This window comes from Pteropus vampyrus, unplaced genomic scaffold, assembly GCF_000151845.1.
Source record: "Pteropus vampyrus isolate Shadow unplaced genomic scaffold, Pvam_2.0 Scaffold72, whole genome shotgun sequence".
NCBI lineage: Eukaryota > Metazoa > Chordata > Mammalia > Chiroptera > Pteropodidae > Pteropus > Pteropus vampyrus.
Genome location: NW_011888853.1, coordinates 1,807,666 through 1,827,134, shown reverse-complemented (window position 1 = coordinate 1,827,134; position 19,469 = coordinate 1,807,666). Strand labels below are relative to the sequence as shown.

At 54.8% G+C, this 19,469-nt stretch overlaps 2 protein-coding genes across 10 annotated transcripts in view; both read right to left on the bottom strand.

The window, feature by feature from the left end:
- The window catches only part of ARMC7 (armadillo repeat containing 7), a 16,120-nt gene extending 13,396 nt beyond the window's left edge, over positions 1 to 2,724 (bottom strand). For 2 of the 3 annotated variants that reach the window (XM_011361920.2, XM_023531671.1), the window contains exons 1-2: positions 2,288 to 2,724; positions 2,050 to 2,193 (exon numbers count right to left, since the gene is read on the bottom strand). In XM_011361920.2, the coding sequence (XP_011360222.1) occupies positions 2,050 to 2,193; positions 2,288 to 2,378 (235 nt within the window). In that variant the 5' untranslated portion in view covers positions 2,379 to 2,724. The remainder of the gene's footprint in view (positions 1 to 2,049; positions 2,194 to 2,287) is intronic. The other variant, XM_011361922.2, reaches the window with a different exon arrangement.
- Positions 2,725 to 5,013: 2,289 nt separating this feature from the next.
- Positions 5,014 to 17,661, bottom strand: SLC16A5 (solute carrier family 16 member 5). 7 transcript variants are annotated; one of them, XM_023531669.1, is made up of 6 exons: positions 17,381 to 17,661; positions 16,234 to 16,418; positions 13,360 to 13,432; positions 10,743 to 10,886; positions 7,534 to 8,343; positions 5,014 to 6,296 (listed from the first exon to the last, which is right to left on the bottom strand). In XM_023531669.1, the coding sequence occupies exons 3-6, from the start codon at positions 13,373 to 13,375 to the stop codon at positions 6,049 to 6,051; spliced, it is 1,218 nt and encodes a 405-aa protein (XP_023387437.1). In that variant the 5' UTR covers positions 13,376 to 13,432; positions 16,234 to 16,418; positions 17,381 to 17,661; the 3' UTR covers positions 5,014 to 6,048. The 7 variants fall into 7 exon arrangements, with proteins under 7 accessions (XP_023387437.1, XP_011360217.1, XP_011360219.1 ...); XM_011361915.2 differs by having other exon boundaries at positions 5,016 to 6,296; positions 13,360 to 13,625; positions 16,234 to 16,489; XM_011361917.2 differs by having other exon boundaries at positions 5,016 to 6,296; positions 13,360 to 13,625.
- Positions 17,662 to 19,469: the final 1,808 nt, after the last annotated feature.

Here is a 19,469-nt window from a genome sequence, read left to right as displayed (position 1 = left end):
ACAGAGCTGGGATGTCCACACTCGTGTGTGAGACCTGTCGTGGTGAGAGGAGGGGCGGCCCCATTCATACTCCAGCTGCCATAAACGTTAGGAGCAGACCTGGATGGTCTTCCAAAAATTTAAATCACACTTATGATGTATTCAGAAAAAAAAAAAGCGTGTTACTTTATTCTATCAAGGCTTTCGATCTAATTTCTAGTCATAGGAGATAAAGAGGATAGAGGACAACGGAATAAACTAAATGACACCCTAAAGAGACAACCAGACAATATGGAAGGCAGAACACTCGGCAGAACTGGTCTGGATCCTTCAACGATTAGAGTTGTGAACAAAAGAGTCTACTGAGAGATACGAGATTGTTTCTGTAGTGACTTCCTTCCGAAGAGTACAACATGGGTGGAGGGTTGAGAGAGTAACTTTACAGTAGAGAAACCTGACAAACCCTACCTCCACCACGTGACCAAGGTCATAAACAGTGATAAGTCACGTTGGCAGCACGTACCTTTGATATGACGTGATGAGAAGGGCACTTTACGTCTGTGGTTGCCCTGCCCAAAACCTATCACCCAGTCTAATCATGAGAACAACATCAGAGAAATCCCAACTGAGGGATAGTCTACAAAACACCTGACCAGTGCTCCTCAAAACTATCAAAACAAGGAAGAGTCTAAGAAACTGACACAGCCCAGAAAAGCCTAAGGAGACGTGACAACTAAATGTACTATACTATCCTGGATGGGATCCTAGAACAGTAAAAAGACATTAGGGAAAAACTAAGGAAATCTGAATAAAGTATGGACTTTAGTTAATAATAATGCATCAATATTGGTTTATTAATTATAACAAATGTATCATACCAATGTAAGGAAACTGGGCGTGGCACATATAAGAACTCTGAATTATCTTTGCAATTTTTCCAAAACTGTTCTAAAATACAAAATTTATTTAAAAGAGAGAGAGAGATTGAGAGCTAAGGAAACATAACCAGATTAAATGCATTAAATTGAGAGCTAAGAAACATAACCAGATTAAATGCATGGATCCTGGATTGGCTCCTGGTTTATATACAAACCAGTAAAAAAATGTTCTTGGAGGACTATTAGAGAAATTTGCATAACTCAGTTATTTGGTGGCAACAGAACTATTATTAAAGCTTTCTTTCTCTACATAGATAAGATTCCTTTCACTATATTGAGAAATGTTATTTTTCAAAGATGCATGCTGAAAAAATATTTGTTCGCCCTCAGCACACATTCCAAACTCTTTCTCATGGCCTAACTCTAAGCCCCTGTAAGTTCTGGTACTGCCACCTCTCTAACCTCATTTTGTACCACTCTCTGCTCCACTCACTACAATCCTGCCACATCAGCCTTTCTTTTGGCTCCTCCTGCTTCAGGGTCTTCACGCATAATGTGCTTCTGCCTAGAATGCCCTCCCATGATGGCCAAAACGGAAGTAGCCCCTACCTCCTACTGCTGTAGCTCACTGCCCTGTTTATTTCCTTCAGAACCTCGCTTTTGGCTTGTTTGCTCGCCATCTGTCTTCCCCTACTAGGATGTAAGTTTCTTGAGGGTAAAGACCTCCCCCACCCCAACTTGTTTGCCAGCATTTAGAACAGTACTTTACTCACACAGTTCAGGCCCAATAAATATCTGTCTACTGAATAATTCAACACTCAGATCATAACGACTACAGGAACCATAAGCCATTCCAAGTCACCTCTACTTCTCGATATTAAAACAGTAAAGATGTTTAAAAGAACACTCTAAACTTTTTTCCCTCCATGTGGCTTCAATCCATTCATTTATAATTTCATCTCTAAGCAGGAGGGAAGGTAGACACGCAGAGGGAGTCCTGAGCTTGAGTTCCAGACCTGACTCAAACTAGCTGTGACCTGGACAATGTGTGAACCGCGAAGGTGGCACAGACATCCCGAAGATCTGCTACCGCAGCTAGGGGACTGCCTAAGGGATTCCTTTCCCGACGACTCCTAGCTCACTTATCTCACCACGACCCATCAGGCATCCGGGAGACTGGTCCCATCCTTACCGATAGCAAACTCCACCAGGGTCTCATTCTCCTCCGACAGCGAATCGAGGAATAAATCGAGGACCTGCAGCTGTCGCAGATACTGGTAGTTGCTGGGGTCATAGGCGAAGTTGGCGAGGTTGGCCAGGACTTGCTCCTTGGCGTCTGCGGCAGAAAAGCGGCACTGGAGCCAAGTCCCGGGCGCCGGTCACGGCCGGACCCCTGCCCCGTCCCCCGACTCCCACTCTGTCGCCCTCACCTTGGTTCTCCGTCTCCTGGAATTCCGTGACCAGCGCCTGCAGGTATCCCAGCCGTCCGACGTGGGGCTCTACCTTTGGCTTCTGGGCCATGGTCGGGGCAGCGGAGGGGCCACGGGGGACAGGTAGGAGAGTGTGGCAGATGGGGCCAGAAAGCCCGGCGAGAACCTTACTGGGCCTCCACCGGTCTGGGCAAGAGCTGACCGGGGCGGGAAATAGGTTCCTTTTATGGCTTCAGATTTTGCAGTAATTTGCAGCTGGAACGAAGACGTGGGGAATTGGGGTGGGGTATCAGGACCTTGTAAGAGATGGGCGTGAAAATCTAATATGGGGCGCGGGAGACAAGGACGAGACCGTGCGCTGGAATTCGGAGTAGCAGCGGCCGGACCCAGGACGCTGGGCTTGATTTTCGGCTCTACTCCGGTCTTCCGGCGGAAGCCGCGCTTAGCTCCGCCCCAGAAGGCGGAAAGGGGTGGGCCGAGGTGGGTGAGGGGCGGGGCCGACGCCGAGCCTCGGCGCGCGTGCGCAGTGCGCTTCGCTCCTTACTGCTCCCGCCCGCGGCAGAAGTTTGCATATGTATAGAGGAACACTTCTAGGGCCTTTAGGAGCTCATTGGCGCAGACGGTGCTCACGTAGGGAGCTTCGAGGCAGAGGCACCTCCAGACACCCTTGCATTTGACAAGGGGGCACAGGCCAGCCTCTCGACCAAGGGACGCCCTTCTGGAGCATGGGCTTCGACTCCCTGTGCCCCGCATACAGGTCCTTTGACACTATCTTCTGGTTGGCTTTTCCAAAAAGCCAGGTGAGCCTGACACCGCCTGCTCCCTAGCCCTGAGCTGAGTTCGCTACCTCTGGCCAAAAGTCTCGAGAGCTTTCTAAGGCTCTCTGTAAACCAGGTGGACAGGGAGTGCTGAGGCAGCAATGACGGGTATAGGAGCCTCTGTTCCCTCGAATGTACCGTTTTGGCAGCTTTTTGGGTTGTGGAGCCCTGAATGCTGAAGCCCCTTGATCCAATTCTTTCTTGGGGCGTCTTAGGAAGGTGGGGTGTGATGGATACCTCGTAGGCACAGGGGATAAAACGCCAGGGAGGCAGGTGGTCCTGCCATAGTCCCATAGTGCTTGAAAATGTGAGGGTAAAGGAGGCTTGGGCTGTGAACTTCTTGAGGGCAAGGACCATGTGCCTTTGGTCCTGGGCCTGGTATGAGGGCCGAGTGGCTGCCATACTCCAGCCTGCCATAGTCCCATTGGGAATAGGCCCTACCTACATGGGCTTGGGTCCCTGTGGTCAGCTCCTGCCCTATGCATACCCGGTGGTTATGGTTATGACCACTATCTGGGTGCTTAGGTGCTATGACTGCTCAGTGAGGGCAGTAGCCCCAGGGCCCTCACCAGGCCCTCCAGCTTCTTTGGGGAGCTGATGTGACCTGTAGAAGTACATCTCAGCCCAACGTGGCCAGGGGGCTTTTCCGCCTTTGGCTACACAGAGCAGCAAAGGGGCAAAGGGTTGGGGACAGGATGGAAGTGAGCTCCACCCTGTGCTGCTCAGGATCTGCTCCAGACCCTCTCTAGAGGATTCCCGGAAAATAAGCCAAGTGTGGGTTCTGGAAACAGATGCGCCACCCATCCTTTCTCATGTGTTCCCTCCCAAGGACTCAGGGGCCCTTCTCCTTGGGAAAGAATTCTCAGTCCTTGATTTTGTGCTCAGGACAGCAGCCAATTCTTACTCCTCTCTGCCCAGTCCTTGGCACACAGTAGATGCTCAATAAATATTTCTTGGAGGCAGTCTGCCTAGAGATTATTACTATTGTACAGGGGGCAGTGAGGTCCAAATTCCCTATGCTGAACATTCACTGATATCTTTTTTTCCTTAAAAGAAATCTGTTTCAAGGAAGTGGGCCTATTAGGGGATGCACATTTCCAAGCCCGGTGGCTATTAGCACCAAAATCATTTATCTATCCACCAGCCCCAACTTCCTCCTTCTCCACTCTATTAAGATGAAGGAGACAGGAATTGGTAAGAGGTGTCCAAGCTTTCCTTGTGCAGTGTGGATGGTGGCTAAGCACAGGACTGGGTGGGGAGCAGGAAGGCAGTGGGGAGGGCGGGGAGGGTCTTCAGGATAAGACTCTGTAAACTGGAAGAGACTAGCTCATCCAGATCAACATCCTCCTTTTTCAAAGCCCAGAGATGGTGAACAATTTGCCTAGCGTCACATAGCAAACTGTGGCTGAACTAAACATGAACTCAAGTCTCTATCCCAGCCCAGAGCCCTTTGCTTTGCCTCTGCATTATCCACTGAGGCCATAAGGGGGCACTAATGGCAGGGTCCTGGAGAAGACAGGCTATCCTCCAAGGATGCTTACTCACGCCCGCTGGACATGTGGAGGAGAAAGGCTAGAGTTGGGTCATGAAAATAAAATCAATCCTCCTGATAAGGTTTTCTTGTTGGAGCCTGGTTGAGCCTGAATCAACAAACAAGGTCCTGGGCGTGAGCAGGACAAACTGAAGTGGGGGAGGAGGACTCACTCCAGGCCTGTTTTCCTGCTTCATTAATTCACAGGGTTTATAACCTGCTGCAGGAAACATTTTTGCGTGTAATTCAAAACTATTTTTCCATTCCCTTGGTTGGTACCCTGCTGAGACAAGCCTGAGCTGATGACAGCCAGCCCCCAGGTGATGACCTCAAAGAAGGGCACCAGCAAAGAGTGTGTATGGGTGGACGGGGGCGGGGTTCTGGCCTCCAGGCTACAGGCACAGGAGAATGGGGAGCAGGGTTGGACTGGCAGCTGGCCAAGCCAGCTACTTGCCCCCAGGTTGAGACCTCTGACGGCAGGGAGAAGAGAATGGCAGGAGAAGGGAGTGAAAGGGCTTCTGTTGCAAAAGCAGCTCCGTTTCCACAGAGGTCCTTGGGCCCTGCCCAGCAATCCTTCTCCATTGTCAGATGTCTGGCTTCCCCCAACCCCAGCACTAATCTTCCGGGCCAAGACGCGGGGTGGGGCAGAGGAGGGAAGGAGACCCTGGAGTGGGCTCTGCTGAGTGTGCAGGGGGCCCTCAGACTTTACCGATACTAGGGCCCAAGTCAGGGGCTCCCCTCCAGTTCTCTGCACAGACACCAGGATGGGAACTCTACTCAACATTTAATCTGTCTGAACCCTAAACCCTGCATCCAGGCCAGCTCCTCAGTGTGGCCCTCCACTGCCGCAGGTCATGCTCTCTCAATGCCCTTCTTCCCAAAGTTCCAGTCAGCGTGAGGCCCAGCGATTTATGCTGGAGACGGCCCTAAGGGCAAGGGCTGGGTCACTGGGAAAAAGGAGGACAGGAGGGCCTCAGAATCTGGAACTGTCTGGAGGCTGGAGGACAGAGTCACAACAGAGGTATCCGGGCTGAACTTGAGGGGCCAGGGTGTTGAGTTGTTGCATCAACAACAGTGGCTGCCAGCTGAACCGAGCCGGCCATGACAGGGCTCGGACTTGCCCTCTTGGGCCCCAAGTACTCTGGCGCCCAAGGAAAAAAGTCAGGAGGACCTGCTCCTGGATTCTGCTCACTGAAAGCAACCCTGAGTCTTCGGAGGCCAGCCTCCAAGGTCCCAGCTCCTGGCTGAGTCCTGATATGCAGAGCCTGGCCGACCTTTGGTTCAAGCTCGCTGGGTAGCACTTCACCAAGCCTCCTGGGGAAGCAGCTAGACATCCCCCATTCCTGGGCCGAGGCAGTGGCTACTCACTACCCTCAGGGCTCAGGTGCCTGTCACACATGTGATCCTGGGGCTCAGACACTGGTCACGTACATGACTTCGGTGCACAGCTGCTTCTCAGATCTGGGGCCCTCCACAGTGAGGGCCCGCTCTAGAGCAGCCTCCGTGGCAGCTGCTTCCGCCTCGGCCTGCCTGCCCCGCTTCTCCTTCTTCTGCAGGGCGCAGAAGCTGCCACCCATGAAGAGGCCGGCTGAGATGAGGAAGAAGCTGGACATGCAGAAAACATAGCTGAAGTTGTTGTTGGTGGTGTCCAGGACGAGCCCTGGAGGACAGAGAGCAAATGAGGCCACTGTCTGGAGCCACCAGCACTCCCCCTGCCACCACCCCCGCCGCCCTCAGCTAAACTGTGCTCTCTGCGAGAGCCGGGCCTTTATTTCTGTCTCTGCTGTATCTCCAGTAGTAGGAATTGTGGCTGGCACCTAAGGGGTTGTGTACCAGACAGACCCTTAGCAGGCACAGTGTTCAAGAAAAGCAGGCAAGGAAACACTAAACCTGCTCTGGTTCAGCCAGGAAGAGTCTCTGGGCCAAAGAGCACGTAAGGGCATGCCTCTCTTACCCTTGGTGGCAGGGAGCCAAAGAGACAAGGGCCAGTGCAGTCTGGGGTATCTGCTCAGCCATGTCCTGGGCTTTGGAGTCTGGATCTGTCTGGAGGCCGGAGGACCCATACCTCCTTCTGGAGAGTTCTCTCTCTTTGCTGGTTTGGAGAAGTCCCTTGGGAACTGGGACTGCCAACTCAGCACCCAGGGGAAGAGTCCCCACGCTCTTGCTGTAATAACTGCCGCTACGTGTTGTCCATGGACTGCCCCCCAAGGGCTTTGTGAACCTTCCCTTTTGCTCTGAATGCCCAGCAAGCCCTCTCCCGTGCAGCTCTGCTTCCCTATCTGTACATTTCCCTCGTGACACAAGTCACCATCGTGACCACAAACCACCAGAAGGGAAGTCTCCGTCACCAGCCACATGTACCCAGTGACTGACACAGGTGAAACGATGGTTATGGCAGGTATTCTTTTCTGCATTTTGCAGATGATATTGCGGCTCAGAGAAGGAAAATGACTTGCCTGAGTCCCACAGGCAGGAAGTCGGACAACCAGGATGTTAATAATAGCAAGCCCGTGCATAGCGCCTACTCTGTGCCAGCTTCTCTACTAAGCCCTTTACTGTATAACTTGTGATCCTCACAACAAGCCTACCAGGTAGATTCTATTATCATCCCCACTTTGCCGATAAGAAACAGAAGAATACAGGGAGGAAGAAGACAGACAGTAAGTCTGGTACACAAGCCCTTACTTTGAACTTTCCTATCCTGAGTTGCCAGCTGGGGAACAATCTATAGCCAGTCTCCTGGGGTGCTTGGGATAATCACAGATTCCAAGTTCCTACCCCTAGGACATAGGATGGGGCCCATATCTGTCTAGATTGTTCCCTTTGTCCTACCTCTGTACCCTGCCCGCCCAGCCTACACCCTGGCACTCCTGGCCGCCCTCCCTCCCGGGCCTCACCAGCGACTGGGGGGGAGACGAGGATGGAGATACTCTCCAGGATGGTACAGAGACCCAGGGCCCTGGAGAACTGATCCATGGACACGACGTCCATGAGGACCTGGAAGAGGAGGGCACCAATTCCGCTCATGGACACGCTGTACACCAGGCAGTAGCCCACCAGCACCCGGAAGTCGGCCGACGCTGTGCACACCAGGTTGGTGAGCCCATTGAGCAGGATTGCCAGGCTGAACAGGTACTTGCGGTGGCCAGCAAAGTCCTGCCGGCCTGCCAGCAGCCCAGCCATGGGCCGAAGGAAGATGTTGCTAAAGCCGATGATGGAGATGAGCAGGGCCGCCCTGTGCTCGTCCACCCCATGACGCATGGCATACGGCACCAAGAAGACATGTGGCAGCGGGAAACCCAGGATCATCCACATGACACCCAGCGTGAACACGCGATAGCCTGCATTGTGCCAGAAGATGTCAAAGCCCAGGTGGCGCTGGAGGGCCCAGCCACACGCTGCCAGGCAGCTGCGAGTGGGTGTCTTGGGAGGTGGAGGGGGTCTTTCTCTGGTTTCAGCAGCCGCACTGGTGGCCACGGGCCTCAGGATGGCCCCGCAGACACAGCAGTGGAGAAAAACCCCACCGAAGACGAAGAAGGTGCCCCTCCAGCCCAGGTTCTCCAGGAGGTAGCGGGCGAGCAGCGGCCAGAGCGTGATGCCCAGGGAGACGCCCACCGAGGCCAATGCGTTGGCCAGCACCCGCCGGCGGTTGAAGTAGAAGCTCAGCACGATGATGGTCGACTGGAAGCTAAAGCACATGCCCAGGCCTGTGGTTGGAGAGGGGAGAGCTGCTCGAGGGCGTTCCGGGGCCTCCCAGCAGTCCCAGCAGGGGCACGGGGTTGTGTCCCACGTCTGCCGTCCCTCCCTTCTAGACTAGATCCACCTCCAGGTCCCCTGGGATTAAGGTGGACTCAGCCTGCTCCCTCCCTAGAAGCATCTCGCCCCTCCAGATCTGCCCTCTCAAGGCCGCCAGGGACGCACAGCCGTCCTCTTGGCACGGCACCTGGGTGATCTTTAAAAAACGAAATCAAATTAAGTCTCTCCCCTGCTTAACGCCTTCTAGAGACTTCCCATCACACCTAGGAAAAAAGCCAAAGTATTTCGCTATGCTTCAGAAGGCTTGGCACGTTCTGGCTCCTGGCCACCTCTTGGGCAGCATCTCAGGTCACTCTCCCTGTCACTCACTGGGATCCAGATGCATCAGCTTCTTTCTCTTCCTCTGGATGTCAAGCTGCTCCCTAGCTCGGGACCTGTGCACTTGCTGTTCCCTCTGCCTGGAGTATGCTTCGCCCGAACTTTCCTCTCCCGACTCAGCTCAGATGCTACCTCCCCCCCCACTCTGTGCCTGTCCCCACACAGCTGAACATGCCAGAGAGAAAGCTCACAAACACCCACGACCACTGGTCTCAGGCAGGCCCCGGGTTACCCGTGATGCCACTACGGGTCCCTCGCCCATTTTCTCTGCCACCTCCTGGATGAACCCTGGGCCTTCATCCTCATCCTCACCACCCCGCCCCCTCACTCCCAGCTGACTGCCTGCCTTTCCACCTGTGGTGATGGACGTCCTTGCTCCCGGTCAAGGCCAACCCTCCACTCGAAGGCATATTCCTCCAGCGATTTCCTTCACCATTCGTTTTCTACTCTTTTCTAGATCGTTCTCCTTCATTGTTATTTCTCCCATTAAAAACGAAATCCTCTCGATACGAGCAACTAATTGTCTATTATATTTCAATAAAGCTGGAAAAAACAGACAAACCCTTTCTTGACCCATGGTCTCTTCTGGGTCTCGGCCCATTTCTCTGCTCCCTTCCATCAAAATTTCTTGGGAGTATCGTTTATCTCAGCTGGCTCCAATTTCCCTCCTCCCGTTCTCCGTTGGACCTATTCCGGTCAGACTTTCACCCCCATCCCTGCTCCAGAATTGCTCTTACCAAGGTCACAAACTTGCACTTGCCAAATCCAACGTCTCCACTAGATCTGACCCGTCGTCGGTGGCTTCACAGGGTTGACCGTTCCCTCCCCATATCGACCTTTCTTCACTCGCTTCCTTGAAAAACTCCACCCTTTTGGTTCTTCTACCTCTCTCGTCACTTCTTCCTGCCTAGAGTACTCAACACTGGAGTGTCCTGGGGGCTTAGTCCTCCCTCGTTCCCTTAGTGACAGCAGGGTGACACCTCATCTCGAGACTGGAACGCCAGCCATCTCGTCGATGCTCCAGCGGCTCGCTCCAGCTCGTGGCCTGCTCCCTGAACTCCAGGCTGAATGCATCTACACCCGAGCGTCCCATCTTTCCTGCAAACCTGCTCCTCCCCCATTAGCGGCAAATTCATTATTCTAGCGGCTCAGGGCAAAAAGCCTTGGTGTCCTCCTTCTTGGCTTTTGGAACCTTGGGTCATCCCGAACGCTTCTCTGCACCTCGTGTGCATTCCTGAACGCGGCCACTTCTCGTCACCTCCGTCCTACTGCCTTGGTTTAAGGTACAACCACCTCATGCTTGGTTATGACCATGTCTCTACCTGTTCTCCCATCCCTGGCTTAGCCCCCTACGGTGTATTCTCAATACCATAGCTGGATTGGCACTTTACAGATAGTGGTCAGATGATGATAATCACTCAGCTGCCTGAACCCATCAAATGGCTTCCCATCTCACTACACCTGAACCCCCATCCAGCCTCCACTCCACCCACTGACCCCTTATGTGTGCCCCTCTATCCTGCTGGCCACCTCACTGCTCCTTGGCACAGGACCTTTACACTTGCTGTTGTCTCTGCCTGGAATGCTCTTCCCCAGAGAGCCTGGTGGCAGACGCCCCCACCTCCAGTCACCTTTTCGGCGAGGCCTTCTCTGACCGCCCAGTTAAAAACAGCAACCTCGTCCCATGACCCTACCTTACCTTTTGTGCTGGGTATTCTAGATATTCTACCTTTTTACTTGTTTAATCTCTGCCCATCACCACTCCGAGCCAGGACACAATCACATCAGCTGTCCTGTCTTCTCATGCACTTGTCAGGATCAGAAATAATCCTTCTTATTTATCTGTTCATTGTCTCTCTCCCTCACGTGCTCCCTCACGTAAGGAGCCCCATGAGCTTCGCCTGCCCGGTTCACTTGTGCCTGGCACTTTTTAGCAGGTGCTCAGTAATTCTTGAAATGGAATGACACTCACCTGAGATGAATCCTACTGCAAAGTACAGCTGGTTGAGGGTGTGGCAAAAGGAGCCAGCCACCATGCCCAGGCTGGCCAGCACCCCCCCCAGCATTGCTGTCACTCGGCAGCCAAAGCGTCCCACCAGGATGCTGCACAGGGGTCCTGTGGTGTAGAGGCAGGGGGGGCAGGGATGAGGAGCCAGCCAGCAGTGGCAGCTGACTGTCGAGCTCTGGACGGAAGGGAGTGTGAGGCTGGGAGGGGACTCCAGCAGGAACTAGCCAGGAGGCTCAAAGGGCATAAGCCCTAGAGCCTGCGGCCCTGGATTCTGATGCCTGCCCTGCCATGGACGAGCCGTGGAGCCCAAGCAAGACTGAGCCCCCTCTGTGCCTCAGTTTCCTCCCCGACAGAGTGAGGGATCAGACTGGGTGATGACTGACCAGCTGCGAGTGAGGTGCTGCGTTGTTCTGTTTGACCCAGACAAGGATCCCCAGAGGCCCTTTGCTGCCCTGACCTGAGGTCACTTCCATACGGGTGAAACAAGATTGGCTTATGACCCAGGTGGATGCTTCTCTCTGGGGGTTGGCCTGAGAGGGTGGGGGTCTTGGGCATCTAAATCGTGGGGAGCATCTCCAGCCCCTGCTCTTACCCACAGCCCTCCCTCCATCCCGCCACCTGTCTAGAGTGGGAAGCTGGGGCCCTCGGCCGCTCTGCACCCCTTTGCACTGGTCTCTGGAAAAAACTGGGTGAGATACCCTCTTCCCTCCCCCATCGCCTCTAACCACCACCAGAGTCTCTCACTGGTGTGCAGCTCCTGGTGGAGAGGGGCCTGTTTTCTTCCATCCCGGCCTCGCCCTGAGTGGCTTTCTTACCGGCACAGACCCAGAGGAGTCAACACCTCGCAGGGCCCCATGCACTGAGCGCCCTGCCCCCCAAGTACATGTAATGGAACCGCTCCACAGTTACTCTGCCAAGCGCAGCCAAGGGGACAGGGAAGGTGTGTGTGTGCACGCAATTTGCGTGTGTGTGCTTAGAGCAGGGAGGGGAAGTGTGAGTGTGAGCCAGTATGAGTATGGGAGTGACGGAGGAAGTGAGCAGCCCGCCCTCAGAGATAATCAAGCAGAGGCAGCTGTAGAGGGAGAGGGGAAGCTACGGAGTGAACTTGACCACTGACCCACATATCTTCCCTACCCCCATACTTTGACCTGGAAAGGTGATATTGGCCCTGAGTCATGGAATTAGGAGTGGTGGCTGGGACAGGTGCCAGCTTAGCTGTGGTAGCTGAGGGTGCTGGGGTGCAGTGCTGGGAGACAGAGCTTTTCTTTGGCTGGGGTGTTGCTTCTGCCCTGAACTCATTCTGCAACCTTGAGCAGGCCTTATACTGTGTATTTGTTCGTTTTCCTCATCTCTAAAGTGTGTGTGTGTGTGTGTGTGTGTGTGTGTGTGTGTGTGTGCACGCGCGCACGCGCTCACTTAGGATCAATGATACTTTCAAGTTTAAAATTCTACCATAGTCTGAATGAGCACAGGCTACAGGTGTGTGTGTGTATGTGAGAAAGACAGAGGGGACAGACAGGAGTCCCAAGCCGATTGAGACGTTACATTAAGGAGCCTGTTAGGGGATGGCGAATCTAAAGCTGGCTGCGGACTGGGGAACCCCACTGGATGCCCAACTCCCAGCCCCTGGCCCAGACCGCTCTCTAGTTGGAACCATCTGAGATCCCCGCTTCTGCCTCGACCTTGTGGCAAAAAGGTCATGGGGTCTGGGACAAGACTGGCCTTTCCCTTTGCTGTGAGCCGACACCTCGAGTGGCAGGTTCAAGGTTCATCACAGAAGGTCGGCACCTATCCCAGTCTGACCTCCCTCCTAATTTGAGGGAAGGACCTGGAATAACTAGCAGACTGCCGCTGCCGGGTGTGGGGAATGGGAGAAAGTCGGCAGGGCTATGGGCTCAGCTAAGGCCAGCAAACCTCCATGCAGCAGACCAGGCCCCCATGGAGGCCACTGTCTGGAGAGCTCCTGGGAAGCTTCTGGCCTTTCCCTATTGTTGGGGTCAGAGTGAGGTGGTCACATTTCTGCAGGAGCCAACCAGGAAATGGGAGGAGCTGCCTTCCCTCTATTTATTTCCCCAGCCCTTGCAACTCGGCCCCCCCCCACTTCCTGGTGAGAGATGGGGCTCTTGCCCTGCCCCCAACTTGCTGCTGGTGTCTTCCTTGAGCCCCCTTTCGTGTGGGAGGTGAAAGGATGCTGGGCTTTACTCCCATTTGAGGTTCAGAGTGATCGTCCGGCTGGACCCGAAGCCGCTCCTTTTCCAGTCTGTGCTGTGTGCCATGCCTACAGTCTGGATCCATCCTTCAACGGCCACTGAGAGGACTGAGTTTGCATCTCAGGTGCCTCTAGGCTTTTACCTCTTTGCAGCCCAGCCCAGCCCACCGCAGCCCAGCCCAGCCCAGCCTACCTAGATTCCTACCAGCAGGGCGGGCCGTGCTGAAACCAGGGGAAATCTTAAGAATTCACCCAGAAAGGTAAAGCCTATGGCCTCCACAAGAGGGACCCAGGGGGCCATGGAGGTTGTGGCTTCCTCCCCACCCCAGGCTCTTCCTTATCCCTCCCTGGGCCCCTCTTCGGGCTGCTTACCACCTGCGTGGAGCATGGCCGTCAGGATGGAGGGGATCCAGGAGGTCTCGCTGTTGCTGGCCTGGAACTCATGCTGCAGGTCAGTGAAGAAGATGCCGATGCACGTGGGGAAGCCCAGGGTGAGGCCCTGTGTCACCATAGTGGCCAGCAGGACCACCCAGGCCCAGCCGCCCTCTGCACGCTCCAGGGCCTGGGGCATCCTCTGCTAGGAACGCTGTGGCCACGGCCTCAGGCCTCACCGCCACTGCTACCACTGCCTGGGCTGCCTGGGGAGGGGACAGAATAGCACTGCCAGCCCTCCACCGGCTCACCTGCCGCCTTTCCTGGGCGGCTGAAAGCCTCCCTTCCTCTTGCCCCAGCACCCAGTCACGGAGGAGCACTACCCGCTGGGAGGTGGCCAGAGGCCCACATGTTGGCCTTGGCATCTCTTTTCACCCACTTCTCAGAGCTAGCCTGACAGGAGCGACAGTGGTGAGCAATCGGTGGAACAGGCAGTGAGTGGAATGCTTTCTGGTCTAACATCACTTGGTAAACAGTAGATAGGACTTCCCGGCCCAGCCTCGGGTCCCACACGCAGCCAGCGCTCAGCCATTGCTTATAGAATGGAGTAGGTCTCTAGAGCCAGTGCAGTCCCACTGTCCCCACAGGCACACTCGGATACATTTTCAAACATTCACAACTAGGCTTCTGGCACACAGACTTTCGAAGTGCTACATTAACAGTGAAGTTCACTGTCAGTATAGCTGTGAAGGCCAAGGTAAGCAAGCCAGTGCTGGGTGCAGCCAAGGAGTGTACACAGAACAACTTAACAAAGGCACCAAACAAGCGGCTTTCAAGGAGAAGGCAGAGGTCTTATCTGGAAGCCCTCAAATCACCCTAAAACACTCCTTTTACAAGGAGTCATGGCCGAGAGTCAAGTTCGACAATCATGCAGAAGAATAATGATCTAGCATTTGCAAGGGCTTCTCTGAGTACACCCACCACACACATACAAAACACACATACATACAGAGGTCCACACAAATACGTACACGCTCACAGATATATACACAGCCACCCATGGACACATACCAAGACACACACACACACACACACACACATATACATACACAAATACACACTTCCATAAACACCTACAGGCAAGCCCAGAGACATACAAACATGCACGCAGACAAACACATGCTACACAGACATCTTTGGCTAAGTCCTGTCTCAGTTCCTTGCCACCACCAGGCCATTCTCCCTTGTCAAAGAAATTGCCATAACCAGGTCTCGAAGCCCCAAGGCACTCTCCCCAAATGCAGAGCCCCTTTCCAGACCCCTCCATCCTGGCTCTCCCCAGTGCCCTCAGACCTCACCCGCTCTCAGGTCTCCAGGCTCAGCAGGCAGAGGGAGCAGCCTTTGCCCCAGTGAAGCCAAGGGTTCCATGAGCTACTGTTCTCACAGCCTCCCTCCTTTTAGCCCCAGGTCCAGGGATGATCCATGGAGACTCAGGAAGCTCTCAGAAATATGAAACCCCTTCTTCCTGCCAAGCCCAGCAATCCACACCTTTCCCCCAGGTCCAGGAGCTTTAAAACAGCACCTAAGCTGGATCCACCCTAAAATGCCTCCTTCACATGCTCTAATCTCTTCTTGGGGCACAGTCCTGCCAAGGGAAGCGATTCATCCATCCCAGCCTCAGGAATGTGTGTGTGTGTGTGTGTGTGCGCGCGTGTGTGTGACCTTGAGCCCCATGGGTGGGGCAGGAGCACCTCTTCCCCTCCTGGCTCCTGCTTGTGACACTGCCCCTAGAGAGCCCCTCAACCCCGATCCCCTTGGCCTAGCTCCAGGCTCCGGCAAACCTTAGATATGGCTCCTCCAGCAAACTGGCTCTTGCCCCTTCCAGGATTTCTGTTCCCTCAGCAAATGGAAAGGCCACCAATGTCACCTGATCCTCTCTACGGTGACCTGAATGTCAAGTCTCCACACCCTTCTCCATAGCTCGCCCCTCCTCCCTAATACATCCCAGCCCCTCAACCTTCAAGGACTTGCCACTTTCCCTTCTTCCTCCCAGAAGGGCCACCTGCCTTCCTCTGCTGCCCTCACTTCCTCCTGCTCTTCTCTCCACTGTGGCCCCACCCCTGGCACTCCCAAGCTCTGGGAACCTGAAGGTTTCCAGCAGAATGCTGTCACCAAACCAGAGGCAGCGGGGAGGAGAGATTGGAGAAGAGCCACAAAGCGGGGCCTTAGAGCTGGACCCCAGCCCAGTCCCCACCCCCGGGTCTGGTCCCTTCTTGTTCCTTCTTGTCCTGCCTCTCCACTGAGAGGTCTCTTTAGTGTCCTTCTCAGCAGCTACTTCTCTGGGCAGCCCCTTTGGGGACTATGTCCAGGACTCTGCACCCACTTTCCCTCCTAAAACTTTCAGTGGGCCTGGCTCTTCATGGCTCCTCCTCTCTCCAGCTTCCTGGGACAAACTGAGCCCGGGAAGCCCTGAGCACTTGTCCTCTCTTGCCCGCTGCCTCCCCTGCACACTCTGCCTTCCATGAGAGCCCCCCCGAACCCCCCGCCCATACTCCCAGCAACTCCCAGGTCACACATGGAGCCTTTATGTCCAGTTGGTCCTCCAGCCCAGTCACCGAATAAGCTGCCCTCCTGCCCCTGCCCCCCATACAGGAACTCGGCCAGAGAGAAGTCTGATTGGTCCTTCAAGATTCAGCCCTAGAAGCACCCACAGGAAGCTACCTTGACCCCAACCCCAGGCTGGGCTAGGCCCCCTTCCCGTTTTTCTTTCCTTAATAGTGTTTTCCACTCCCTTTGACACTATAAGCAAGGACCTGTTTATACACCCCCACCCAGCCTCTGGCAGAGCACAGCAGATAATTTAATGTGACCCACCTGTGTTCCCCAGAAAGCAGGCAAGCCCAGGACCAAGGGTGACCCAGCCTCCCGGCAGGTGAGTCCATTCCAGAAGACTCAAGCAGAGCAGAGAAGAGATGGGGCTGGGGGTTCCTGCTTCGCCTCTGCCTCGGGGGTAAAGTGGTCTTTCCTTCGTACTGGGAACCATGAGTCATGATCACTGCCTGGTGCATGGTTGGGGCAAGGAGGGAGAGGGGACTGGAGACACCTTGCTCTCGCTTCCTGTCCACAGGAGCTGCCGACAATGCCAAGGTGACATTTCTCGTCCTCCCACCATCCCATAGCCCCTGGTCTGTTTTCAGGGCTTCCCATCTGATGACGGAGGCCTCACTGGGCCCTCGGAATCCTTTCCCTGCCCCTCCGAGCTTGCGGGTCTGGTTAAAAGGGTGAGCGGATGCTCTCGTGCCGGGGTTTGGGGTTACCGGGCTGGTGTGTAGAGTGGAGGGGCCCCTTCTCTCTCTTCCTCTCCCCTGCTCTCTTTCCATGGTGGGAGAATCAGTGAGTGAAAAAGGAGAAACCACGAGCCCGAGAATGGCGAAAGGACGGAGCCACAGGCAGACGCTCGCCGGACTCCCTGCCAGGCAGGAACCCGGCCTGGACCCCAGGACACAGGACAGGCAGCAGTAGGGCTCCCTCTAGTCTAGGCAGGAGAGCTGCAAGAGTCAACTTGAGCTTGGGGCTGACAAACCCTCAAATCCCTGCACCTGGCTGGGCCACCGGAAGCAAGGAGGCATTCCTGAGGTCGGTGAGCTGGGGGCAAGTCACCCTCTCCTCCTCTGCCCCTAAACCTGCTCCACATTCCCCTCAGGGGCCGGCTAAACCCAAGCCTGGAAAGGGGATGAGACAGGCGACAGAACTTCATGACCTCTTGTCACCCGGCTCCGTCCCTGCCGTTCCGGATCTAGTTTCCACTCGGCTTCCGACCCTCAGCAGGACCGATCGCCTCTGGGTGGGGCTTCTAGGACGTCCAGGCGGAGCCCGCGTGCAGATGTCACGCCAGGCCTTGGGTGGTGCCCGACTCCTCATCTCCCAGGCTGTGCAGGGCAGGGAGTCGCTCTGGAGAGACCCCCTCCCCCAGGCTGGGGCAGCTCAAGACAGGGACAAAAAGGCTTTTCTGGATCCTCACCCCCGACAAGCGGGAAGGGGCCCGGGAGGCCCAGGACGGGACGGGACCCCGACGGCGCGGACGGGACCCCGGCGGGGGGACGTGGGGGGCCTGGGGAGCCTGCTCACCGACTAGCACGGGCCCAACGCACCCGCGGCTCCACTCCCGCCGAGCGCAGCTTCCTGCGGCTCGACCCGCCCGCGGTGGAGGCGCCAGGACACCGGGGCGGGCGGCGGGGACCAGCCCGAAACCCCGGCGTGGAGGGGAGGCGGGCCGCAGGGCGCCGGTGGGCGGGACCACCTCGGAGCCGCCTGGCAGTAGGAGAAGGAGGCCTCGCCCGGGAGTGGGAGGGCGTGGCCAGGCCCGGCACCCCTTCTCTCAGCCTTGTCCCCTCCTCTGCGTGACCTGAACGGTCCAGCAGCCGGGGCCGGCTCGGCGGGTTCATTTGCATGTCGTTAGCATGTAATTTACATAGTCCACATGCTCACTCTCCAGCTTCTCTTTTTTTTTTTTGTCCAGGTTCTAGGGTTCCAGGAGCGAGAGAGAGGGAGAAAGCGTGTGATTGACAGTCTCCACCGCCCAGCGGAAGTAGGGTGGCAGGCCGGGGTGCAGGATCCCTCTGGGGGCATTAGCTGCCCAGGGGTCCTTCCAATGAAAGCCTAGAGTTTGAGGGCCGCATCCAGGGGAACCAGGCAGGCAGCTGTGGGGGAGCAGAGAAAGAGACCACCCCTCAGCCCTGGGAAGCAGGTCACAGGATGCCCACCGCGTCCCCTCGGCATGTGCCCCTCGGAACTGTAGGCCCTTCCATCTTCTCCCCCAGCTAGCCAGCCCTTGATAGGCATTATTTAAAACATATTTAATTACTGCAAAGTTACAGTCATTAAGACAGTGTGGTGGTGGCATAGGAATAGACATGTAGATCGATGGACTAGAATGGAGAATAAACCCTTACACTTATAGTCAATTGGTTTTTCCATAAGCGTGCTGAGACAAGCTAGTGTGCGGAGAACAGTCTTTCCAGCAAATGGTGCTGGGACAACTGGCTGTCCACATGCAGAATAATGAGGTTGGACTCCTACATCTGCTTCTCCATTTAAGGGTTAAAAAAAAAAAAAAAAGGATTATAGGTAAAAATGTAAGAATTCAAACCGGAAAGCTCTTAGGAAAAAACGTAGGAGTAAATCTTCATAACCAATGGATTCTTAGATACCGCACCAAAAGCACAAGCGACAGAGGAACACGCACATAAATCGGACGTCATCGAAATAAAAGGATGCCATCAGGAAAGTGAATCACATATCTGCTAAGGGACATGTCCTGAGAACTCTTACAACTCAACAATGAAAAGACGACCCCATTAAAATGGGTGAAGGATCTGATAGATATTTCTCCGAAGAAGATACACGATTAGCCAACAAGCACGTGAAAAGTTGCCCAACATCATTATTCGTCCGTGAAATACAAATCAAACCTATAAGGAGATACTACTTCCCACCTACTGGGATGGCTTAACTTCTAGGAAACTCTTGTAGGAGATACTAGTGTCAAGTTGTAAGGCGTGTCTTAGACTTAAGTCATCGCTGTGCTTGGGATTCATCTTTTCGCCAACCGTCCCAGTGCTGGGGATGGCTCTGACATAGGGGGATATTCAGCTTAGCCTGAGGTTTGCTGGATAGAAACATTGGGAGGAGGAAATGGGATCTATTAAGCTTTATCCTGAGGTCCTGTAGGGATGGTCCTGGGCCTTAGGAAGTCCTGTATGGGGGACAGAGATCATACTCGTGGAGTCTGTACCATCTTGGCATTCTTTAGCCTGGCCCAGTAGTGCAAGCGGCAGTACTTGCCCTGGGTACTCAGAACAGGCTGGATGTGGCCTTCTACCCCATCCTTGGGTACTCTGGCAGGACCTAGGGGCTCAGGACCCAGGGATTTCCTGGAGGTTCCTACCCTCTGAAAAAATTAAACAGGGAGATTTCCTAGGACCCTACTGTCCTCTGGAGAGCCCCACCCTCATCTTTAACTTCTACTCCATCGAGATGAAATTAATCGAGCTGTGGAAACACCCTCTCCACCATCCCGGACTCTGGGTGCCTCTCCAGAATGAGGTTCC